Genomic DNA, 25,724 nt, shown 5'->3' with positions numbered 1-25,724 from the left:
AAACCAAGCCTGAAAACCAATAAACCCACATAATTAAAAAAAAAAAAACAAACCAAACCAACAAAGGGATATCTTCTGAATTTTGAACTGTATCAGCTTTGAACTGACTACTTTTTTTTTTTTTTTTTTTTAAAGGCAAAAACACCTAGTACCATAATGGAGAATTACATTAAAAAGGAAAAGAAAGAAGAAACAAGAGTCAGGAGAAGCATGATTCTCTGAATTGATTTGCATATTGATGAGAAGAGGTTCATGCACTGTTTTCCAAGCAGTTCAAATGTAAGACTACACTGCAAGATGACAAAAAACAAGGCTTTCTGAAAGGCACCTGTTCTCCTACAAAGAACTATTACAATTACAGGCAATCATGACAATACCTGAAATGTGTACTAGTCAAATGCTTACCAGGGGGTTGGGGAAAGACTGGAGGAATAGATCCAGGTGGCACAGGAACTCCTAGTGGCTGGTAATTTGGAAACATCGGTGGAGGAAAAGGCAAGTTAACTCCTACAGAGCTCTTTGAAAAAATAAGCAAATGATGGATTACAAGCAGACCAATGCAACAGAGACAAATATCTTAGAAGATTCTTTGCTGTCCTCACCAAACGCTGTAAAGCAAATAGTGCAGCTTTCTCCTTTGCTTCAGCTTCAGAATGGCACTGTGGTCCACGAACCAACAATCCATTGGATAATTTGATGTGACAAACGGTCATAGTCTAGAAAAATGAGACAAGATTTTTCAGGGCATTTGTACTGCAGACAAACAGTGAGATGGAAACAGGGGCTTTATTGTTTGCTTTGAAAAAAATGGGAACAAAAGGAGCTAAGTTTTATTTTTAGATAGATTTCAGTACACAGTCAGATGTTTAATAAAGGGCAATGGAAACCAAGCTGAGAACTTGAACTTTTGCAGAAAATGAGTATTACCTGTGGTGTTTTCACAAAAGAGAAATCAGGCTGTGACATTCCAACAAGAGAACAAATACGAGAAAGTTCAGAAACAGGAGTAGACAGTGTGGATTGTTGACCAACAAAAGGGTGACCTCCAGTTTCCAATGCTGGTGTACTCTGAGGGCCTCCAGTGCTATGAGGATTGTTCATAAAAGCAGCTGATTAAAAAAAAAAAAAAAAAAAAAGCTGTATCACAAATATTTCCTGCAGTGAAAGAAGAGTAACTTTGTTATTAGCATTGCATGAGTCATATTTGTGGTTTTTTTTCCTGGTATTTTCACATCTGATGAACAAAATAAGAGAGTATGTATAAAGTAATTATTAATGCTGAATAAACAAGTAGAATAGAAGAATATGGATGTTTAATTATTTCGTTCTGAAAACACATACTGAAGCATACTGAAACTCTCAATTACGTCGATGTCTAAACATACCCATTTTTTTTGTTTGTCTATACTGCAATGCAGCTCCATGGCAATCCTGTCTACCAGGGGAAGCAGGAACATCATTAGCCTGGGATTTTACTTCATTCCTTGTTTCCAGGTCAGAGCCATCTATCTTCAAAATTTCCTTGAGCATCTGTGTTCCTTTCTGTAAAAATAAAACAAACTCTTCAGGGACATGATAGCATTCAAGCCTCTTACTTCATTCTGTATATTACAATCAAGTACCACAAATTAAATATTACAATCAATATTACACCAAATCTGCCTTTTTGTTTTTCTATCAGTTGCATTTTTAACAAAGCATAGATAACAGCATCTTTACAAATGTGTTCGTTAATTTTCTTCTAGAGTAGCTAATTAGAAGCTCATCAATACGTTCAAGAAGGCTGAAAGAGGTTCCATGGAGTTTCTCATAATAAAAGCATTGATGATAAAACAGCAGAAGCTAAAGTGCCACATAATGCTTCCTGCAGTACACAGACCATGGCAAATGACTGTGGTGATAGATGTTCTTCATTTGTAGCTCTTGCTTCCTTGGAAGAAGTCTGCACTTCATTTTCTTTGGAAATTTTCAAAGAAGCTAGAAGGCTTTCAAGTTCACTCTCCTTCTAAAGAGAAATTAAAAAAAAAGTGTATCAACTTCATGTATTACCAGTAGATGCAAGAGGAAAGATGTTTTAGTTTGACATTAATTTTACACTCATTCAGGACTTTTTTTTTTCCCCTCTGAGTTTGGGCAGATCACAGCACCACTTGTTAGACTGGGAACAGACATCCAGAGATCATATAAAGTTTTGCACATAAAAAGCAAGCAATCTATGAAGGAATGATTGAAAGAACAATCAAGGTTAGTGGAGTTTGTCTGTTACAAACAGGAATTAGAGCACAAGTGAGCAGAAATAATGGAAACAAAACTAGGGAGAAACAGATACTGTTAAAGAAGCACGTGAAAATCAATATAACATCCTACCTTTCCACCTGTACAGGGACCATCACTTGCAGCCTTCTGAACTACAGGCACACTTTCATTTCTCTTCAGAAGTTTGACATTGTGCTTATTCATGCCTGCAAAATTCTGAAATAATACTGCAGTATTTATTATTGAATACTAATATTCCATTATTTATTATAATGCAATTGAATTTAAAACAAGCTAATATTCTTATTCAGTAAAATGTATTTTCCTATTACAATATAGCTTTTACCACCTGAGATGAATAGGAAAATCACTTGTTATCATCATCATGTTCCTAACGCTCTTAATTTTCTGTCTATAAAATCTCTCTAGAGAAAAAAGATCTCCAAAATAATGTTATTATATTAAAAAAATCAAATAATACGTCCTTAAAATGGTTACTCTGATCAGAGCATAGTGAAAAGACATGAAAACATTTACTCAGCATAGAATAAATTACCTGTTTGTTTGATATTTTATTATGGGGTTGACTTTCACCCCTTGTAAATCTGGAATCTTCTTTAACTACAAACAGAGAATAAGAATAAAAAACAGTCTTTAAGAACATTACAAAATATAAGAATCAAAACAACCAAACCAAAACCTAACAACACTATACTAGTACAGAGAGTTGCATTAATTTGAATGGTTGCATTATATGTCTCCAATTCATACTTTTAAGATTATTTGGTGTATGCTTTTTTTTTATAGAGTAAAATACATGAAAACGAAGCACATGGTGACAATTTTATGTTCTACAAACATGACTACTTGCAAGCATATTTTCAAAGCCAAAGTTTTTCTTGTTTGGCTGTTTCTCTGTTTGCTTTTTGTTTTTTCAGAATCACTTCAGAGGAAATTCAACATAATGATGAACAACTTGGTCTGAAGGGTTTGGGTCTAAATGTGGATTAGCTGTATACATGCACCAGTGACAGTACCTGACAACAACATGTACCAAATAGTGCTTGTATAACTGTAATGCCCTTTTACTTCCCGTCAGTAACTACAAAGACAATAGCCATTTCAATGAAAAACAGACAAAGCAACTAAGTTCTCTCAAATGAAGTTTTCAATCATAGTACTTACATTTTTTATATGGCTCCTGCTTTCTTTGCTGACTTCTAAAGCTGCCATCATTGAAGCCTGGCTTATAGAACTGATTACCAGATCCCAGCTTGATTTCCTGAGGTAGAACTGCACCCTAGAATTTCCAACATCAAACCTTAACAAGAATGCTACTATATATCATTCACATAACATTTTCATTGCCTCTTTCCATCTCTCCACATATCCTGTGCAACAGTAGTGTTGCAAATAAGTTCTGAGTCAAAATAACTGGTAAGTCCTTCTGATGTAATGAAATAATGTAGAGAATTAAGAATTCATATTTTGAATCCAGAGATTTGTTTAAGTGTATACACTTACCTTCTCATGCATGTTTTGCTGAACATGGTGAGACTTCCCAGAACCTTGCAATGATTGCCAGATACTGCAAAATTCATTCTCTTGCTTATTCTGTGCCTGACAAAATAAGAAACAATTATCCAATAAACTCAACAGCCTTAAACTCAACTTCTGAGCAGCTAGTCATATGCAATGACATTCTGGAAATGCCTAGTTTAACAGTGCTCAGACAACAGAACTTCTCATACATTAGAAGAATTTGTGGGTATTTAGTGTGTGATGGGCTACAATGTATTTCCACAATATCTTTTGCAGAGAACCACTTGCAGTTGTAATTGTAATGAGCCCAGCGTTGGAGATTGTTTTTCTTTGCTCGCTTACAGTTTTCAGAAGTTACTAACATGGAAAAGATCACTGACTATATTTGTATATATACACTATAATTGAATTCAGATGATAATTTGAAATGCTTTTGAAAGCATGCTCTCATATTGAAAATATGCTTTCATTTTATAAATAATGATTTACTTTTAAGGCCTTAACATGCTTATCTGCTTCATAACTTTACAGGTATACCACCACAAAACGTAAGGCTAGATACACAAACAATAACTCTTTTGGAAAATCCAGAATCTGAATGTGGTAACACAAGATTTTTTCATTTATGCAAGAAGTGGGACAAGTTCTGCCCCAGTCTGCACAGGGACTAAAACACCTTGGTTCTCTTACACCACATGTTTGCATACGATGAAAAAGGACAGGTGCTGTAAACAGTGGCCAAAATACTAAAGGAAAAAGGACGCTCACTTTATTTTTCTGATTGCTATTCAGAAACGATCCTTTGTGGGGTGAGTTGGAGGTCCCTTGATATTCAGCCCTGAGATTGTAATGCTGTCTTCCATTCAGCTGCTAAATCAAGAGAAAACGGAAAACCTGAAGTGTGTCACCACTCTAAATTTTCTTTGGAATAGCACTCTTCTATACGTTTAGAAAATACAATGCAATTCTTCTTTAACACATCTATGCACATTTAATTACCCATTGTGCTTATGTTTTTTAAAGTAACTTATTAAAAATGAAAGATCAATTAAACTGAACACCAATTCATCTGCCATTTTTCCTGCTTTATTTCATTTCTGAAGTAATCATAACCAAAATACAAAATTAAAAAAAAAAAAATCTTGCCTTTCTGAGCAGGGATACAAGTTTGGCCTACAGCAAACATTGAGGAACAGAGCATTAAGGAAATAACTGCATCTCTGCCAAACCAAGCTATTTGCTAAAACCAGCTGCAGCATCAATGCTCTGATCTGAATATTTGCCTTTTGGAAATCCAGCCAAAGCTATTCAAATAAAGCAGAAAATTGTCAGAAAAGAATGCCTGGTCCCTTTAATTACTGAATAAATTAATTTCTCCAAGATAAGAACTATTTTACTTCTAATACACTGACATGAAAGTAATCATTTTTCAGTACCAATAAGGATAACATCCAAGGTTACAATTTAGCTTCCACATAAAAAACTATGTATGTCCAAGTAGAAATGAAAGTAAAGTCTTACTTGAGTGGGAACAAAAAGGGAGCGAGGGGAATGGTTGAGGCCTCCCAGACGCACTTTTTGTGAGCATACAGATGTTAGATCAGATGCATATGAATTGTAGTTGTTCACAGCTGGCTGAGGTTTAACTATGGCCGTCAGTTTTTGATTCCCCATTTCTGACCGAACACCATGAGACAGGTTAATTAAGGCACTTGAGGGCAGACGATAACCTCGGGCAGGTGAGCACCTTAAGGAGAGCAAATTTAACATTTATTTGATGTCATTTAAATGTTGACATTTCAATACATCTGATTTGACAATGCTGTTGCCTCTATACAAAAAGATGACTCAAGTTCGAGCATCAGAGGTTGAAAATCATACCCAATATTAAAATCTAGTACCTTTACATACAAACATCACAACCCATCTGTTGTGTTCCTCTTTGGCCTCTGGCTTTCAAATACTGGTTTTATACTGCATCGTTCAGTGCTAACCTCAATTTTTAAAAGAAATTGTTATATCATAATTCTGTATTAAGTATTTCTGTAAAAAATTGTATATATATATGAACCAGAAAATAATATTCTTCTCCTGAGGTGAAAGCTAACGCCAGTGGCAGAACAGTAATCTGAAGTCAAGAATCATTTAGTCAGTTTTGTATAATTCTTGATAGTAAAGATAATCTGTTCTCCAGGACACGTTCTTGAAAGGAATAGATTGCATTATGCACGCTAAACACAGGGAATAGGCAAGATTTTCTTCTAATTTGTCTTAAGAAATTAACTTGTCTAAATGCAAAAAACCAAAACCAAACAGTAAAATGAATACTACTGAGTAAATTACTGCACTTAGACATTTACCTGCTTACTTAAACACAGAAGAGTTACTGCACTCTAAACTAGAAACATCAGTGATGCCTCCACCTGAAGAACAGTTGAAGCTTTTAAAAGGCAGTCAGTCTAGTGCTTGAGTACCAATTTTTGATTGTTCAGAATCCCTTTTTCAGAGGAGCAGATGATCACTAAGTCTGGCTTTTTAACTGTATGTTAAACACACACTGATAATAACCTGTTCGATATATCTTTGTTTAAAAAAGACATTTCAATCTAGCGTGTTATTCTGCCGGTTCATATCTGTCTTCTAAAAGTTAGTAGCTTTGAACAAAATCCAACTTAAACGCATTTCCCTTCATAAAAATTATTCCTACTCAAAGAGAAAAAGAAACGCAATTATAAGTATAATTGAGAAGTAAAGCTCAAAAAAAAAAAAAAAAGGCATCTAAAACCACTGGACCACTGAAACCAGAGGCCAACAATGAAATGGCTGTGGAAAAGGCTATGAAATCCTCTGCACAAACCTTATAGTTAGGCCTCCAAGGAATTCTTCATCAAACAAAACTTCAAAGAGCACATCTGTTTCTCTACTGGCTATAGAAAATGAAATAAAATGTCATACTGTGTCCGTGACAAGTAGCAGTTTAATCTAAACTACGTCTTGTCAGTTATGCAGTAAATAATGAAAATAAGTCATTTAGCTAAAAGAAATCCTTGTTCTTTAAATTAGGAACTTCATCAACAACAATTCAGAAATGCTTCCCCAGAGAAAGTCAAATATGGCTGCCCTGTTAAGATATACTTTGATTAGAAATACACTGAGCATTACAACTTATCAACCTGACGATCGATTGATTATTGCAGGTGATTTACAGCAGTGTATCACAGGTGTCAGAAACCACCAGCAAAACAGATGCAAGGCATTCTTTGCATTCAGGCAATGAGAAATGGACATCTTCAGCATTACCTTCAGTGATTATTTCTTGCATAATGATAGATTAAGACCATGTTAACAATTTCTATTATAGATCTCAAACTTTTACACCCCATCTGCTTAGGTAAATCCTTTTGTTTACCTGAAACAGACAGTCCTCTCATCAAAGAAGTTGTAAACCCATGTCACTTAACAGAATTCAAATATCATAAAGTAAAATCCAAATTAAAAAAAAAAAAGAGACAAAATCATACGTGATAAAATTGTACATTCAATGAAATGCTCCTATTGTTTTTACTCTTCTTTTAATTTCAGTTAGTTCTTTTTGCAGCCTGTGTTCTTTCTCACTGAACTCAATGCTTTCTTCATTTTAAGAAGGAACAAAGGGTAAGTAATTTCATATTCAAAGTACAGCTGGATAACACATGAAATTAAAAAGGAATACCTGTAGATTTATTGAACAGTAAATAGTGGCTTCATGTTGCATATCTTTCATAGGTGAGAAATACATATGTTTACCACTATTATACAAAAAAAACCCCAACCCTTCTATGAAGCTTAGTTTCACATCCCTAGCTTAACTGTTATAAAGCTATAATGCTACAGATAGGAAGAAAATATTACCTCCTTTAATTCCTATAATGGTACCTCGAAGACCAACTGGTACAGAGAAGTTCTCCCTTACATTGACAACACGGTCAAACAGCCTATACTCTGCATCTCTATCTGGAACAACTCCATTCTGCTGTTCTAAAGGCTGAAAAGAATAAAAAAGGGATTACAATCAAAACACATCTATAACCTGAAACACACTACAAAACAAACTCAGAAAACAGACAAAACATAGAGTCCTTTCCATCCAGACACAATGCAAACAATTTTTAAAAGTTATTTGCTGCAACTCTCACTGCTTGAGGATCAGCAGCAGTGTGTGTGATTTAAGACAAACCAAGGGGACCAGTTTAGACAATCTAAAACCACCAAGTGTATCATGCCTGTATGAGTAACATAGGTGAGTATCTGAGAAATAGCAGGGAAGATGAGCAGCTGATCGTATATCAAGAACCAAACAAAAAGGAAAACAGGGAAGAGGAGACAAATGGAAAGTGCATTTCTTCATACAGCCCACGAGAAATGAAAGTCTGAAAGTCAGAAGAAAGAGAAGAACTGAAGTTACGTATGAGTATATGTACGTGAATGAGTTTGTAGTTAGCAGAAAACTCTCTCCTTTTAGAGAGAGGCTGCCACTTCAAAGCTGATTTTCTAGGAGGCATAAGAAAATCTATTGTCCACAAACACTGTTGTAAAATTCTGCTTTCTGAGAATTGAAAAGCTGAGTTAAAGTAACGATGATCTCAACAACATTCATTTCAAACAAAATCAAAAATGTTTCATCTCACTTACTCTATACAGCAAATGGGGTTTCACAGTTACTCGCACCTTTTTGTTGCTCTTTCTCTGCTAAAGGAAAGGTAAAACAAAACATGTGAAGAAATAATGTAGAGCTCTTTGTGAAGAAGGCGGCTTTGTGAGACCTGTACAATTAAGTTGGTTAAACCTCATTTTTAAAATATGACTGAATATTTTTGAAGAGCTTGCATTGTGTAATGCCAGAACTCATATCAATTCATGTCCCCACATGTAATTTCAAAGAAATCAGCCCGTTTCTTCATCTACCTTTGCCTTCACCTTTGGGCTTTAGTAACTCCTTTGGCACCCTTTTTGATCTGTGGTGTTGAGAAAATAGCTTTCTAATTTTCCTCTCTAAACAAGTTTTCATAAAAGAGAAACGCAAGGGAAAAAGAGCTAGTAGTGTACTTGGAAACAGCACTTCAGTTAACCAGAATGTATACTGATGCCTGTTCCTTTCTGAAAAAGCAGAGTTCAGAGTACAGCCTATTGCTGCAGAATTACCTCGAAAACGGTGAGTCAATTAGGAAGATCAAGAATGACCTCCTCTGAATTCCTGTGTCAATTTACATTGCAAATTCAGATTTTACATTATGTTCTATATACTTTTATTTTTTTTTTTTTGCAATGACAACTTATCTCCCAGTTGCTTATTCTAATTCAAGACCTTGGAAAATAACAAGCAATCAGTTTTTGGTTCATCACTGCTGACAGTGGCACTGAGCTGCATACCTTGCATTTTTCTATTTCCTCTTCAATTTTCTCAACAATAGCTGCATCCAAAATTTGCAAGTCACAAGATGAGCGAGATAAAGCAGAGACAGGATGTGCCTTCAACCAGGCAACAATTTCTTGAACTTTCTCAGCTCTAAATAAAAGAGCAAATGAATTTAAAACCTCTCAAGTATATATATATATATATATATACATACACATACACATATACATATATTTGCACACACACACACGACATTTTAAGAGGATTCCTGATTTTAATACTGAAGTATTGTGATATAGGCACAATGCTTGTACACATTCATAAATGATCTAAAAGTGCTCTATGACTTAACAAGAGACATTATAAAAATCAAGCCTAACTGAATGATGCAGTACTGTTTCAAACTTACAACTTTAAGTTTTGCCTCAACAAAAAACAAACAACAACAACAACAACAAACCCAGGAAGTTAAAAAAGAGTATTTAATAAATTATGTTTGCATTTGAACAACTAACTGTGTCCAGCTGTGATTAAAGATTCTGCACTAAGTTCTCACAGAAGAGTAAAGAAGAACTTCAGGACATGCCTCTGAATGTAAATGGAACACAAAGCTGAAATTCTTATGATTGAGAAGTCCATGAATATGTCTCACTACCTAACAATAAAGGTTTGGTTTTTTTTTTAATGTTATTATACTGCATCTGGAATGAAGGTTGATCCCTGTCTTCCATGATGCCGACTGAATAAATACTAACATTTGCACCCAGATTTAAATAAAAACATGACCTTAAGCACTTAAAATAATTACTGCTTATTTTCCAAAAATGAAAAAAAGTGTCACTACTTTGCAAACGACACATACTGAAGTTAGCAATAAAAGCAGACATTTTGAAGCAGCCACAGAAAGCTACGTGTCTCATTTATTATTACTCTTGGCATAGGAGTCTGACAAATACTTGGAGTCCACAACTGAAAAGCACAACATTCTGATCATTTTCTCAGACCAATCACTGACCATCATGCTGCTCAAGGAATAGCACTGTTTCAGCTACGTAGCTGCCTCCACGAATTTCAGTACTGCCAGCCTTAATGCTTATTAAAAAGAAAAAAGAGGAGATGGCTTACCCATTCTCATCCTCACCAGGCCAAATGTCATCTTCATAGAATATATCTTCCTGGCTATTCTTGGCTATATAACTGAACAGTTCGGGGACCCTAAACATTGAATAAAATGAGGGGAGATTTAGTTTCATGTCAGCAGAGAAACCAAAAAACTTCACTAAAATAAACTTGCGTGGGATTTGAAACTTCTGGATTCTGGACAAATTACTTTTGAATTTCTGTTTACTTGCTAAATACAAGCTGCTGACAAAATTCTTCTATCCTCAGCTATGCTTCTCCTTAGAAGGAGCAACTACTGGAAGGAGAATATTGGGAAGCAGAGAATTTCATCAAGCAACCACAAAAAGCCAACTCTTCAGTTCTTAGAAGACCTATGCCCAGAGGACAAAAAATCATGACTGTCATGCAGTTGGATAGTTTAGATCAAGTTCATATCCAGCATCTACCTTTCTAAATACTCTGCAAGTAGCTGTTCAACTGCAGAAGAATACATCCACTCATTTCCAACTTTCTTAGTATAGCCAGGAACTTCTTCATTTTTCTTATTGAACTTGAGGTTTAGCCCCACATTTGCTTTGTGATCTCCATGAGGACTGGAAAGAAAAAGAAGTTAATTAGCTGGCAATAATGTGTGCGTAGGCACACACACACACACACACACACTGTCTTAAATCACAGAAAAGCAATGTTCATTGCAGTGTTTAGTTGTCAGCACTGCAACAACTGTAAATATTACAGGACTTCAGCTGTGCTCCTTAAAGTAAAGGAGTATTTTATCATTTGCTCAATAGACTGATCATTTACCATGATGTACAAGGATGTCCCTGAACAATCAGGGGAACAAACCTACATATTTTGCCATAAGAAGATGTTCATATACCATGTTCAGCTGCTCCTGGAAACTATAGTTCAGAGAACTATAGTGATTTCTTCCATTACAGATTTTAAGCAGCTTTTGTCTTAATTAGTACGACTTTTAAATGTAATGAAGTACAATTATTTTTCCTTTATACTCGCAGAAACCATAAGTACAGTGAAATTGGATCCCACTTCACCATTTCATTCTCAGTGCAGCAAAGAGAATGCGTGCTGTTTATCCTACATGGAAGGATTCGTATCAAATCAAAACTCATTTCTCCAATTGTTTGATAAAGTTTTGAATACAGTGACTTAGTGGCTCCTTTCACATTGTAAAAAAAGACTTCAAGGAGACTTAAGTTCTACCTAGATAGGTGTTCAACTAGAAAAAAGTATTTCAGTCTAATGATCTAGTTAGATTTTACATTAAATGTTAAAAATCAAATTAAAAAAACACAATGTCCTGCAGTTCTGCCTGAAACAGAGAAAACGTTGTGAAAATACCTGGAATCATGAACTCAGAACAATGCCTTTATCTGTGAATGCAATAATAGAAAGCCAGGACCCTTATTTCACATACCAAGATTATCACTTCCTTGAGAGAAGATTCCTCCAAGAACACAAAGACACAGCAGCTCTACATGATTAATGCAGATTTCTGGCTTCTATAGCCCAGAAGAGATATATTCAAAACATGCTTTTTTCAGGTACTTAGATGAATTCCATGCTTTCTATATGTAAGCAGCTTCCCAATACTCTGGGATCCTTTTTTTGTGTGATGATCAAACAAGCATTTAGACAATGATACAAACTAAGCTCATCTTTTAACAACTGATTGGCACATCTCACTGTACAAACATGCTGATGAGTGTTCTTTTGCACCTCTGAACTGCACACAAGCAATAAAAAAGAATTTTATCAGGGCAGAAGAGATTTAGCCAATTCTGCTTCCCAGTGCTGTTCCCATAACACCTTTCCAGTTTTTCAGATCCATTACGTGTTTATGGAAATTGATGAAGCTGTGACACTACTGTGTCTACATTTGGTGCACTAATTTCAAAGAGGGACAGAAGATGGCAGCTTTTTATACGATGACCCAACCTCAGTCTGTTCCCATTTTTAAACATTGCTCTTTCTGTAAAAAAAGAGCTTAATATTACTCAATTATTAACCAGCAGTTAGAAGCCTGTAACCAAGCCAGAATCAATCTTAGCCACAACTGAACTGAAGTATGTGGCAGTTCAAATCCCAGCTTCAGTTAAGCAAATAGGTAACCAGAAAAGTCAATTTATATCTTTCTTTAGCACTCTAATTAAAATAAATATAAATTAACAAGATGTTAATTTATAACATTATAAGGTCCCCAGGGAGACCTTACAGCAGCCACAGAGTGCCCTCAAGAGTTGGAGAGGGACCCTTTTATTTTGGAGTGCAGTGACAGGAAAGGGTGATGATTTTAAGCTAAAAACCAGTAGGTTTAGATTAGACTTCAGAATGAAATTCTTCACTATAAGGTTAGTGAAAGGCACTGGAAAAGGTCATCCAGAGAAGTTGACATGTTCCATTCCTGAAGGTGTTCAAGGCCAGATTGACAGGACTTCTAGGCAACCAGATCTAATAGATGGCATCCCTGCCTGTGACATGGACACTGGAACTAGATGATCTTTTAGGTCCCTTCCCACCCAAGCCATTTTATTATTCTATGTTTATGACAAGAGGAAAAGCCATTGCATGTGAATTTAATTTACAGCCAATATACTTCAAAGTTTCACATCACAAATCAGTTCTATAGTTTGAGAATAAAAACAGCATGAAAAACATAGCAAAGAACTGTAAAATAGTGTTAGAATTTACAAGCTACCTTACAGGCAAAATACATTAACAGGTTTGTGTATGAACTTACTTCTTCTTTGATCCTCTTCCAATAAAGATACTCCCTGTAAATCTGGAGACTAGATATCCACTTACTCCAAGACGGCTGGCCAAAATGTACGCAGGATTGTACTTCACAGCATATTTCTTTAAAACAAACAAAAAAATATTTAAGGATAAGGATTTTCATATAAAGGGCAAATGAATAAGAAGGAAGCTTTTTTTTTTTTTTGGAAGATGTTAATGATTGTACAATTTATTTTAAATGGCGTTTAAGCTTTTACCACAAGACAAGGACTTACATGCTGATTCTGTATTAGACGATCAAGCTGAGGTTCACATGGAATACTGAAAACTACACGAATTCTTCCTTCTGGCATCACATCACGTGAATCTTGAACCTTGCAGAGAAATGCAACACAACAGAAATGTAACTTAAAAACAGCAGTTTTGGGACTCTGGCCCAGAAGTCTACTTTATGGATAGTTTTGCTGAAGCGTGCACAGAGATGCCTTGGGATTCATCATCTTTTCCTGACCTATGCAGTACTTTGTCCCAGAGGTAATCAAACAGCATTAAAGCAAAAGAATCCAGGATAGAAAACAATCATTGACAGGACCTGCACGTATTGAAAATCATTCCTCATAAATGAAAATATCCTCCATTGAAGCTACACTACTTTACCCCCATAATGTCAGGGACAGGAAATAGCAGAAGCACCCTGTATTTTGACTAACCGTTGGGGAATATTCCATTTAAAATTTCAGCTACCAAAATAACCAGTGCTGCCACACAACGTCTTAGATCATTTTAAGCTTCCAAGTAAGGAAATATAGGGGAAAAAAGCAACAAACATGGAACTAACTTCTCCCATGCAGCCGTAGTACGGAGATCCCAGCATAAAGGCTGTACTGCCAGGTGGAAATAAATCATCCAAAGTTTTGATGTTCGAAAAGCGCGAATCAAAGGCTCTGATATCCTACATGAAAAGAGAAAATTGATAATATTAAATGTATCATCCAGTTCCAGTAGAATCATTAAGAAGTTTCATACAAACAGATGCTTATTCTAAAACTCTATATTATAAAATCTGAAATGATTCAAAGGCAAAGAATGTAGTGCTGTATTACAAATGCTGGTTACACAATCAACTGTGTACCTTGTAGCACAGCACTACAGCATTTCCTGCAAAATATCAATAGCTGTAAAAGTCATTTTTTCAGACAGATCTCTGCTTTGCAATAAGGCCCCACATTTTGTGACACAATACTTTCCTAAGTACATTATTGCTTCTTACATACCAAACGACATTAATTGAAGATGCTTATTTTTGTTCATTCTTTTGCATAGAAAGTGTGCATGTTCCTCCCCCACCTCAATGGAGTAAAGAACTATGTGCAAGAAGATACTGAAGTTGTATATTTACCTTGACAACAGTTTGGTAAACAAAAGGAAGAGCTTGTTTTGACCACTGCTTCTCCAAATAAACTTGACCATTTTGGTTTAGTTGATATCTATTACCAGTGAGTAACTGAGCATACACAACTACTGATGTCTCATGAATAATTATTCCTTTTCTTCTCTGATAACTGAACACAAAATAGAACATTAAGTTTGATTACAACAAACAGAACCTCACCAAGATGGTGGAATTAATTTCTTAAAATAAAAGTAACTCTTAACACAGGGATTTTAATGGTTTGTTTCCCACTGTATAAAAAGTACCCAGAACAAACAGCTTCACCAATTGCTTACCCATCGCTGTACAGCCATCAATATGTAGCTGAGTTTGTTGAACACATTTTACCTTTACAGTGGAGAGCAGTTAAGACAGTTAAATTCAAATTACAGGTAATAAAATGGCAAGATGTGCTCTGTTGGGCATCCACACTCTAGAAGTGAGAACTGTACTCAGACTTAACAATGTTAAGCTCTTGAAATTATATATTGCTACTATAAGGCTCCATTCTACAACTATACTTTCTACAACTGAAGATTACTAAAATTGGAACAGAGAACTGACTGGGAGAGTAAACACTGATACTCATTTATTGAAAATTCTTTTGTAACAACTTCTAATTTTGAACACTCCGTAATTATCTCCATATATTCTGAAATTTCAACATATGCTTTTTAAACTTTAAAAAAGTTTATTTTTTCCAGTGGACCATTAACATGCATTGTTATAAACACAGCAGCTCTTCTCTGCTACTTAAATATATGCTAAGGCAACAAAACATAGCTAAGCTATAACATATAACATATAAACAAAGTTACACTTTGATTTTCAAAGTTACTTACTGCTCTGAAACACCCTGAACTTCTTTCAGCCACATGCTTTGTTCCTTATCTCCAACAAAGGTCACCTTAGTTGGGGGCACTGCATTTCCCATGTAGAGTTTCTGTGTTCCATGTGGTTCTTCCAAATAAAACCTTGAAAATTATGACAGATATGAATGTAATCAAATAAGACAACTCTAGGCATAACCAACCACGAGCAAAACTTAAATAGTTAGAAATTATTTTCTAAAGACATGGAAACCTTGCAGTTTTACCAGTTCCTTTTACAACAGGCCACACAGTATAAATTTTATAAGAAATACCAGTGCACGTGCTGAAAGGAAGATTGCATAGAAATGTCCTCAAATAGAAATTACTCAATATGGATTTCCACATGTACATTTTTATCTCACGGTTAAGAATGAGCTCTCCAAAAATTTTAAACCTAGAGAAAAGTATTGAAGAGCTGAACTTCTACGCTGATAACCGAATCTCAGAATGATATACAAAGATTCCTCCATCAAAGAGAGTTTGATAAATCTGAAGTAATTTGCTGTTAATAAGCATTACAACAAAATCAAAACTTGTACAGCCTAGTAATCTTCTTCGGAATGAAAAAAAATGAAGAAGGTAATTAATTATCTATGGAATATATCTTACTTAGTTTCTCCATCTGACACAGCAACAACTCTGGCTTCCTCAAGGTGCGGCCAATTAACAAAAACCACCTTTCCAAGTACCAAACTGGCAACATTTTCCACTGTCTGAAAAAAAGAGAAGTTACTGTCACTAATTTTTTTTTTTTTTTAAACACATTCAAATTGTTTCTTGAAAACATTTTCAAATTGCTTTTGCAAAAAGAATGGCTCTAGTTAGCAAACTGTTCTCTTCCAGAACAGAAGACCTATTTTACCTTACTGTGTTGTATTAGATACTACACATAAGGTGATTAGAAATGATGAAGGGAATCATACTTTCTACCATTTAGGAAGAGTATCACATTTCAAATGTGTGTCTTTGTATCTAGTATATGTCAGTCATAGGAACGGGGCTGATGTCCATTTCTGGTATATATTTCCTACTGTGGTGTTGGGTTTTTTTTGTTGTTTGTTGTTATTGTTGCTAAATCACTCAGAAACTGACAATATGAGCTTAGTAAAATATTTTATACAACAGACTCAACTTCTATATTTCTCAGAAGCACTTCTGTCCAGGACTTTCATAGCATCTGTAATTTTAATCTCATTCTCTTTATCCATTAGTTTCAGCCACTTATTAATCTATTATTTTTGCATGTTTAACTCTCTGCAGTCTGTCTTAAGTACTTACTCCTCCTATTTACCACAAAATCCTACTTTGCTCTTTAAACTTTTCTGTTTTCCAGTATCTATTTATAAAAAATTTTCTAACTTTTTACTTCCATTTCTTTTCCTGAATTTGATATTGCTACTTGGTATTTTTGATTATGAATTAATATTGTCCTGTGAAGCATTTTCTAGAAATATTTTGCTTCTTAATGTCTCTGCATCAACTCTTTCCTCCATAAAACAGCTTCATTTGCACAGAAATCATAAGCCTGCTTTGTTACTGAGGAGTCTGATAAAAAGAGCCTACCTGTGAACATCTGAAGGTGACCACAGAGAAATGTTGGAAGTTTTATTAAGGCATCCTACATAAAATACTCTTAAGATAGGACAAAGTCAAATCTTTCAGCAATTTCTCAAAATTCGAGGCTGTTCTCTACATAAATTTAGCATTTTAATGCTAATGAACTTCATCTTTTTTTATTACTGACTCCAATAGCCAATGAAAGCTTTTCTCTGGAACTAATATAGTATATGTTTTCAATGATCTGAAAGTTATTTTGAAAACAAATACTGATAGTATTATCAACTAACGGACTAAACTTTGAGCTGGCAGGTATTTATTTCAGCAATTAGTTCCATGGCCTTGAGCATTTATCTGTATTTCACATTCCCTTTGATTAATCCAATTTAAAAAGCTTATACAGAAAGCTCACCCTGAGATCAAAGCCTTACTAATTAAATGAAGTTTCTTAAAAGAAAAACTTTAGTAAATGTATGCTGGATTTTTGCAGTTTTTAGATTATTTTTTTTTCAAATGACTATAAAGGTTTTTCTCTAAACACACAACTGAGAAGATTTAAATAACCAAAATTCCAAAAACCAATAATTCAGCAAGTTTGTTCTCTCTAGGACAAGTTTTTTGCTTGATTATTCGTTGTGTTTGTTTTTTTTAGGGGGGGGAGAATGAGGGGGGTGGATTGGTTTTTCTAGTTTCTTTTAAAGGAGAACACTTACTTGCTCTTTTGAGTTCTCATCAGTTAGGATTTCTAACATCATGTTTTCTCCATGGCTGCTTTGCTGAAACACTTGTACGCCACTTTTTTTAAGATAGAACTGGACAAGAACAAAAAAAGTACATAAAACTTAATTGAAATCTGACGTAATAATCTATGAAAAAGAATAGAAAACGTCAAATAAAATAAAATATTTTACCTTATGTTTAATGTGCTTTAAGGTAGGAAATCCACAGAAATACAATGCACTCTTGTTGATTTTAGTTATTTTGTTGTGGGTGATTTCTACTTGCCAAGCATCCAAAGGTATCGTTTTGTACCTAAAAAACGAGTTGCACAATGTTTGCTTATACAGGCTGACCTCTGACTCTATAACCTCTCATTACCCTTTCAAACCCTCTAGGAACTCTACTTGACAAAAGCTTTGAGTTTCCTGTAAGATGCCAAGTAATTTAAGCTACTTGAAATCTAGACAAATGACTGTGAAACACATACCACTTCTGCAAAGACACTACCTGAAAACAAAGGAAGAACATAACTTCCAGCCACAATCACAATCTTGCTATTTTAATTCACAGCCATTGTCAAATTCCAAACTAACAATAGTTATGTAAGGTATAAGTCATCTTCACAACTATTCAGTTTCCACCAAGCGTAAACTTGCAACAAGCATTCATCCATCAATTTATCTTACGTTTGGTTACTATTAAGGTTGTTTTTCCACTTAATCTTGAAAGCTCCGCATGTGCTAAATGAAGTGAACTGCCTGCAGTGATTGGAAAAACGGAAAAAATGCCTGTATTCAACGCTCTGCACTGGATTTAAATATTTACCATGGTTTACAAATGGTCTGAAATCAGTGTGTCAATAAATCACATCTATCAAATATTTGTACCAGTTTTTCCATCTTCCATATCATAAAATATTTGAGTAATTCTCCAGAAAGGATTCTTTCTGACTATTATTGGTTCATCTGTTTTGCCAGGCAACACTTGAAGAAATTACCATCCTTTCCACAACAAGTGATATCTAATGCAACAATTCTCCTATTCCAGTCTATGTACCTCCACAAACAACTTCTGGCTAAAATGCAACCTATTAACTACTTTCTAACTACTTTCAGACTACTCCAAAAAAGTTATGTCCTCATTACCTGGTATGGCATCTTTCTATGGAGGGAAATTTCTCTGGCCAGGGTGACATGTACTGGAACTCTGCATCTTTGTCATACCAATACATTAAGCAAGCACTATGAATATTTCTCTGTTTCTCCTCTTCTTTTAGGCACTTATTACATGATTCCATGGCTTCCAGCAGTCGTTTCTAAATTTAAGAAAAATTTGCATACGTGAAACCAGCAACAGAGTTTAGCACAGATGTGTACACCACCGAAGTGGATATCTGCATTTTTCTAGTTAATGTGTTCATTGTCTAAGTGCAGCCTTTCCTTCATCACGCTCCAAGTCCAGAATGAAAATAGGACAATCACAGTGGCAGACTGGAGAATAAGTATTTCCTTTTCTGCAAACATGTTTCCAAAATGCTAGCCGTATTTTGCTTCATAGGTTTAGCAAGAATACTAGAAAGACTGTAGAGGCTATCAAAAACTTCTGCAGAGTACTATTGGAAAAGGTTAAAATCCTTCAAGTAACAAGTTGGTTCTGTCAACTTATCACTGTACACTATGAAAATGCAAGGCACACACTGAACTACAAAAACTGAAAGACATGTACCACCACTGGAACAGATAGCTGATCTGCACTTTTATTTCCACCCCCTTACTTTGATATACTCAAATTTAGTCTGACAAAATATATGACAATAATTCATGTACAAGAACAACATACACGATATCGTTACCCTACATGTAGATGGAAAGTATTTTATTGCTGTTCTTTTAACATTCTACTGCTCAATTTGTACTTAAAGTCTATTACATACTGCTTGTTGCTGGTGCTCAGGTGAAAAGATTTTTTTGACAACAAACTGTTCGGTATTTTTTTTTTTTTTTTTTGCCTCTGTGTGCATCTACCTTTTATTTTACTCATAGACACCTTAAACTTTTGTGCACATTTGGCTATAGAAATATTTCCCAAAAAACTCTGAAACTCAGTGTCTGAATACTTCATCAAAATATAAGACCAAGCAACAAAAAAGCCCACACAGTTCTTACATAGAATATTCACCACTTGTGACTTCATCTAGCTTTCACCACTAGGATGCAGATTGCTTATCCAAGGTCTTAGCAGACACTCAACTTCCATTTAACTGTATTTCACTTAAACTCCTCATAATTAATCTACAGATTGATTTATTACAAAGCTCTCAGCAGACACTGAAATAGTTTACCTCATCAATAAATGGGATTAATACCACAGCTTCCCATTCTTGCTGTTTTCCATTCAGGTCAGTTTTAAAGTCCAGTGGATAATATTCTATAATAGGAGAATCTTGACTAACCATCAAATGCTAGGAAAATATAAAAGAAGAATTAAAAAAAGTAAGAGACAATTCAACACTAATTCTAGGAAGAAACATAAGAAACGTAGCATGAAAACAACTCCAAGCTGAACAGCAGTTAACTTTTACCATTTAACTGTCCTACTTAAACCATCCATCAAGTTTAAAATTTCATTTACTGGTTTTAAAGTGTGCTATGAACAATAATAAGTATTTATTTTATATTTAGAGGTAGTTTATAACTAACAGTATAAATAAAAATGTCAAGATGTACATGAAAATAAAGCAGACAAAAATCAGCAAACAACAGATAAATGCAACTTAGTTCTAAATGATACCTGGTAACATCTAGGTAACAGATCTTTGCTAGCTGCTGGCAGTACAGCAAGAAGCTGCTCAAATGGCATGAAAGGTTTTCCCAGTTCAAACTGGATTTTGAGTTCACTGATGTTGCGAATGTCTGACAGATAAGGTGCATAATGATAAGGATAATACCTGTAGGAACAAAAATCCCACATTACACAAGGTAATTACAGTACAACAATATTCATAGACGAGAAATACACAGAACCCTATTAAATGGTTCCAGCATTTAAGGTGAAATGTTGTTCCACCCTTAAATGGTTTCTCATTTACAATTTTTCTTACCAACTCCAAGACTGAACTCCATGGTAATAATAATGCAAAATCCATTGTATTGCCTGGACGTAACATTCAGCTTGGTCAGCCAAGAAATCACTTAAAAGAAAAAGATAAACGCATTTTTTTCTTATTTTTACTAGCACAGAAAAAGTACATAGCTTCTTCTAATAAGAATGACAACAGAGTATTTGGGTAACCTACTAAGCACAGTTTTCTAAATTCATTTAATAGTACTGATTTTTTTTTTTATTTTTTTTAAATCTCTAGTATTCAAATACTCATTATAGAAAACGCGATTTGTAGCTCTTCCAGCACTCCAGCATCACCACTGGTAGATGCTGCCATCTATTTCCTGCTTTCAATATGGATTAATACTCTGTCCTGTATTACATACAAGCAAAAAAACCCATCTGTCTTCGGCATTAAAAAACAAAACAAAACAAAAACAACACCAAATAAACAGAAAGAAAAAGCATATACTTACTCAGAAACTACTTCTATACCCATTTTAGTCATGTAGTAAGTTCTCTTGTATTGCCTAAACTCTGTTTCAAACAGATCATCATCTTCTGGTTCATCTTCCAAAACAGCTGATAAAGAAGTCATGAGGAAAATATGGATTAACATTCCACAACCTTTCTACTAGAATAAGGTTAAGAAATTCAGTTTTGATTTGATGGTATAATTTTATTCCTCAATTCACAGTTATGTGCACTTATTCCTTCCTTACACAGAAAGTAACACAGTAATAAAAAAAGAATGCCTGGATTAAAAGAGGTACTTCTAAGGAAAAAAAGATAGGCATCCAATTTTGTAGCCCAGTTATAAGAACTAAGAACATAAGGCACTTCCATTTCTCAATAGCTGAGTATGTAACTCCGTCATTTAGAATCAGGTCATTTCTGACATGAAGTTCTTTCAAGTCTTCCAAATCTATACACAAGTTAAAAAGTTTCTGTTGTTGGTGCAAAACGAAAGAACAGCTAGCACTTACTTTTAGAGGTGACAACTTCATCTTCATTTTTTTCTAAAGCAGCCAAACAGAGAGAATTTTCCTGAGCCTAGTAAATTAATATTTGACATGCTGTAAAAATACAGGATAGTATGCACATTCCTCATTCATAACTGTAAAATCTGCAACTCAAAATTCTAAAACTATTATGCATTAATATGTATGTAATATGTACAGAAACACTATATTTTCTTCCTGAGTAATTGCCTAGAGAATGCAATTTTATCCATCAGTGTTAGACAAAGGAGGAGTCTCAGATAAAACCTGAACTATCTTTAAGAAAAAGTATCTGAACGCTTGTTTTCCAAAACACGACTATCATGACTATTTCTAACACATCCCTGCACAAGCATGCAATCAAAATTTTCATCAGCAAACCTTATCACTATTCAAATGAGGACAGAAGCCAAACATCCATTTCATTCTCACAGTACACACTCTTTAATGTGTACAGCACTCCGAAGAGCAGTCAATAAGAAGACTCATCCAGTTGGCTCCCTCCCCAGTACTCGAGATATGCATGCTCCTGACTACCAGTGCCATTCAAAGCACCAAAGTGGCTTGGCTAATACTATACAACTGCTCCAAACTTCTGCAGCAAGAAAACAAACCAAAATAAAGCATTTCTTAGTAAGGAATAGTTAACATTTTGTTCTTACAAATCACAAACAGCACTGAAAAAAGAGTAACGATACACTGTGACAGTCTAAACTTGAAGGAATTTCCCACTGCTTCTGCTATGCTCAGTCGAAGGCCTGTATTGAAGGACAGCCAAAAAGGCTCAAAAGGGAGATTTATACTATTTTATGTATCTAAGATCTAAATTACTACAGCTGGCAAACTATTCATTAGCAAAAAAAAACAACCACCAACAACCAACACTTATTTCCAAAACAGTGCATGTAAAACACTAACCTTGCGTTTCTTCTGTTTATTGTTTCTGGCTTCTTCTGCTGCAATACCAGCTGCCTCATTGAGGTATTTATTGCCTACTTTACTTTCAAACCATTTTAGGTCTACAAAGACTTCACTGAAGTGTTCACGATCAAACTGTGCAGAAAGAGTAATGTTTAGAAATACTGAAAAGACGAATAATGCAGACTGCTAAATTAACAGTGTCCTTTTAGTAGGTGAATTATATCATACACAAACATTTTGCTCTAGATCTATAACCAAACTAACAGATAAACATTAAAAATCTTTCCTCTTGGCAACATGTAACAAGACCCAAGCCATATACCCCTTTCTAGCAATACGTCACAAAAAGAGTTAAATAACTTCCAAACTTACCAATCAAATCCACAAGTACTAGAGGCACATGGGGGCTAGATAATAATCTGCACACACCCAACCCTTTAATAGTTTAACCTGAAAATCTGAAGACAGGGATGACACAAGATGAACTGCTTCCTTCAAAGTTCTTTGGAAGGCTAGGGTATTTCCTTTTCTAAAATGCCCTACATCTTTTCTTGTCACTAGATGGATTAATGCAGAGGCACTTACTAGGATTGTCTCCCAAAAGCCATTTAGCTCACGAACACTGATGCCTGCCTCAGAGATAGTAATGCTTCACTGCTCTTTTTCAATGATATTCATTAAAGAAGTGCAAAAAATTTCATTCTCTAAGATATTCAGACATATCTTACTTACAAAAAATTAAAGAGTTTAAAGTTCTGACCAGCAAAGGAGGAACAAATATTACTGCCTACAGCGCACTTTGCTCAACCTGTCATCCATTCATCAATAACTCAGGATCATGATTCTACTGGTGATCCTCATTCCACTTGCAGGGCTAAAACACTCTCACTAAAGCATCAAATTGCTCAAGCTTTCTCCCTGTTAAGATATGGTAAGATCAGATAGCAACTGGTTGGATCCCATATCAAACATCTAATGGTATTGCCTGTAAAATAGTTACCCAGCAATTCATTAAAACTACAGGGTGTATTTTAGGACATCAAATGAGCTCATATGTAACAGCCAATATCATTCCATGAAGCACAATCATGAATACTTACATCTGACAATCTTGTGAGATATTTCTCGAAGCGCTTTAAATTCAGATGCCCATTTTCATTTATGTAACCTATTAGGAAAATAAAATATGTTTTGTAAATTAGCAAATTGAAAATTATATCTTAAATGCCTCACAGATAATGAAACACAACCTGGCTGGCTGTCTAAAAAAATGGTAACAATGCTGAATATTCCAGTTTTGCCAAATAAATCAATAAATACATGTGTTACTCCTACCTCCTACTTATTTGTTTGGCAACTACAACAGATACAAAGAGCATAATAACAATAGCTGATAGAGCAAATTCTCAACTACAAAACACTATTTTTCAACACAGTTACCACCATTAGCTGAGCATTTTTGCCAGCTATGAACAAGAGTCCGCATGCTGCACTTGTTAAAGTCTGCACCAGCAGAGGTGACACAATGTTGTCACTGCTGAAACACTGCCTCACTGTGCTCACATTCACTGCTGGGCCCTTAGCAAGCATCAATGAATGTCAGTGGTGCAATTAATGTAGTGGAATATTGGCAGGAAGATACAACCTCTACTATCATGCCACCAACATTCACTTCTGATGCCAGGGGCCTACATAATGAAATAAGAGGCATTACTTTCACAACAGCTCTCATATTAATGAAGAGTGTTAATGTTCCTACTTCCCATGACATTCCTTCCAAAACTCTCTGAGTTTTAACAAATAAATAACAATACTGTCTACATGCAGGATTCTGCAGCCCTTTAAAGACTCTCTTTAGACAAATCCAAGAGCGTAATCACACGTTACCTTATTGCATTATTATTATTAATCTACAAGTTACCTGGTTTAATCTCACCTTTTACTCTTAGCCTGCTCTACAGTTCTCCCTCTGTTCAGCTTTTAAAAACTAACCAACACGTCCTTCCCCCCCTGCCCCCCCCCCCCAAAAAAAAAAAAAAAACTAAAAAACTTCTTACCTCCCAGTTCTGGCAAGATAGCCATGTATGTTCTATAAAGTAGTGGCAGTGCATCATGATTAATGTGTAAATGAGGTAGATGAGGGATAAAATCATTGCCTACAAGGAAACCCATTAAGATCCAATCATCTATTATCTTTTCGATATCGTAGTCAAAGGAAATCTTGTCCTAAAAAGATGAAGAGTAATGTTTTTATTATGAAGTTTTCACATAAATTCTTTATCCTTCCTCCCCACCCCCCACAATAACAGCTCCTTTAGAACTTACTTTTACTGGTGAAAATTCGTAATCAATATATTCTCTCATCAGTGACAAGTGCAGTAAATGAAATGTGGTTTCCTCTGGTGCACACGCTCTGCAAGTTATTCAAAACATTGTCAGTTATTTATAAGCACACTTTCAACACGAATATTTAATAAATCCAAGGTTGTCTAAAAACAAGTAAAGTGAAGACTGCATCTATTTTAAGATGAATCTGTTTTGACTACAAAATTGTGCTGTAGAATCTTCTTAACAGCACGTGTGATGGCACTACATGGAAAATGGCTAGCTTACAGAAAGCTGGGCAGCCTTTTGGAGTTCCATCTTGCATTGGCGTCTCATAAGCAAGTCACTCTCCAAAGAAAGGGGCAATCTAACCTATTTCTAAGGCATTTATGATAGTACTATTCTGAGCATATACAGAATACAGACCCATGTCCAATCTGGCTGGGCTCTGTACATACTCGTTTGAAACGCTACTTTAACAAAGAATATACTCAACTAGAAAATATGCTCCAAATGCATTATCTGTTAGTGATTTAACACAGTACTACTATACACACACACACACAAAAAAGATGAGTCTACTTCTTATCTATGGCATAAATTTGTCAACTCTCTTCTTCATGAAAACTAGTTAACATTTAAGCCAAAGTTAGGCCAAAATTAATATATGTAATTTTCAAATCTGCAAGTAAGACTTTTGGCAGATCCAAGTCACTGCTCTA

The 25,724-nt window shown here is 35.0% G+C and overlaps 1 protein-coding gene across 6 annotated transcripts in view; it reads right to left on the bottom strand.

The window, feature by feature from the left end:
• Positions 1-25,724, bottom strand: part of XRN1 (5'-3' exoribonuclease 1) — a 41,262-nt gene that overhangs the window by 9,580 nt on the left and 5,958 nt on the right. For 3 of the 6 annotated variants that reach the window (XR_007378861.1, XR_007378862.1, XM_048954945.1), the window contains exons 7-41: positions 25,003-25,090; positions 24,735-24,903; positions 23,778-23,845; positions 22,675-22,809; positions 21,742-21,808; positions 21,232-21,337; positions 20,754-20,843; positions 20,444-20,600; positions 19,995-20,114; positions 18,799-18,968; positions 17,845-17,965; positions 17,647-17,745; positions 15,986-16,089; positions 15,347-15,478; positions 14,472-14,634; positions 13,911-14,024; positions 13,348-13,446; positions 13,077-13,192; positions 10,762-10,908; positions 10,319-10,408; positions 9,208-9,343; positions 8,470-8,526; positions 7,690-7,822; positions 6,656-6,725; positions 5,320-5,545; positions 4,567-4,668; positions 3,781-3,876; positions 3,442-3,556; positions 2,813-2,877; positions 2,368-2,472; positions 1,880-2,005; positions 1,386-1,542; positions 928-1,109; positions 603-716; positions 406-517 (exon numbers count right to left, since the gene is read on the bottom strand). Coding sequence is in view for 4 of the 6 variants with exons in the window: in XM_048954945.1 (XP_048810902.1) it covers positions 406-517; positions 603-716; positions 928-1,109; positions 1,386-1,542; positions 1,880-2,005; positions 2,368-2,472; positions 2,813-2,877; positions 3,442-3,556; positions 3,781-3,876; positions 4,567-4,668; positions 5,320-5,545; positions 6,656-6,725; positions 7,690-7,822; positions 8,470-8,526; positions 9,208-9,343; positions 10,319-10,408; positions 10,762-10,908; positions 13,077-13,192; positions 13,348-13,446; positions 13,911-14,024; positions 14,472-14,634; positions 15,347-15,478; positions 15,986-16,089; positions 17,647-17,745; positions 17,845-17,965; positions 18,799-18,968; positions 19,995-20,114; positions 20,444-20,600; positions 20,754-20,843; positions 21,232-21,337; positions 21,742-21,808; positions 22,675-22,809; positions 23,778-23,845; positions 24,735-24,903; positions 25,003-25,090 (4,151 nt within the window). In the remaining 2 variants the exon portion in view is untranslated. The remainder of the gene's footprint in view (positions 1-405; positions 518-602; positions 717-927; positions 1,110-1,385; positions 1,543-1,879; positions 2,006-2,367; positions 2,473-2,812; positions 2,878-3,441; positions 3,557-3,780; positions 3,877-4,566; positions 4,669-5,319; positions 5,546-6,655; positions 6,726-7,689; positions 7,823-8,469; positions 8,527-9,207; positions 9,344-10,318; positions 10,409-10,761; positions 10,909-13,076; positions 13,193-13,347; positions 13,447-13,910; positions 14,025-14,471; positions 14,635-15,346; positions 15,479-15,985; positions 16,090-17,646; positions 17,746-17,844; positions 17,966-18,798; positions 18,969-19,994; positions 20,115-20,443; positions 20,601-20,753; positions 20,844-21,231; positions 21,338-21,741; positions 21,809-22,674; positions 22,810-23,777; positions 23,846-24,734; positions 24,904-25,002; positions 25,091-25,724) is intronic. The other 3 variants (XM_048954946.1, XM_048954947.1, XM_048954948.1) reach the window with 3 other exon arrangements.

The sequence above is a fragment of the Lagopus muta genome, chromosome 9 (assembly GCF_023343835.1).
Source record: "Lagopus muta isolate bLagMut1 chromosome 9, bLagMut1 primary, whole genome shotgun sequence".
NCBI lineage: Eukaryota > Metazoa > Chordata > Aves > Galliformes > Phasianidae > Lagopus > Lagopus muta.
Note: the sequence above shows the minus strand (reverse complement) of the source record. Positions and strands in the feature narration are given on the sequence as shown.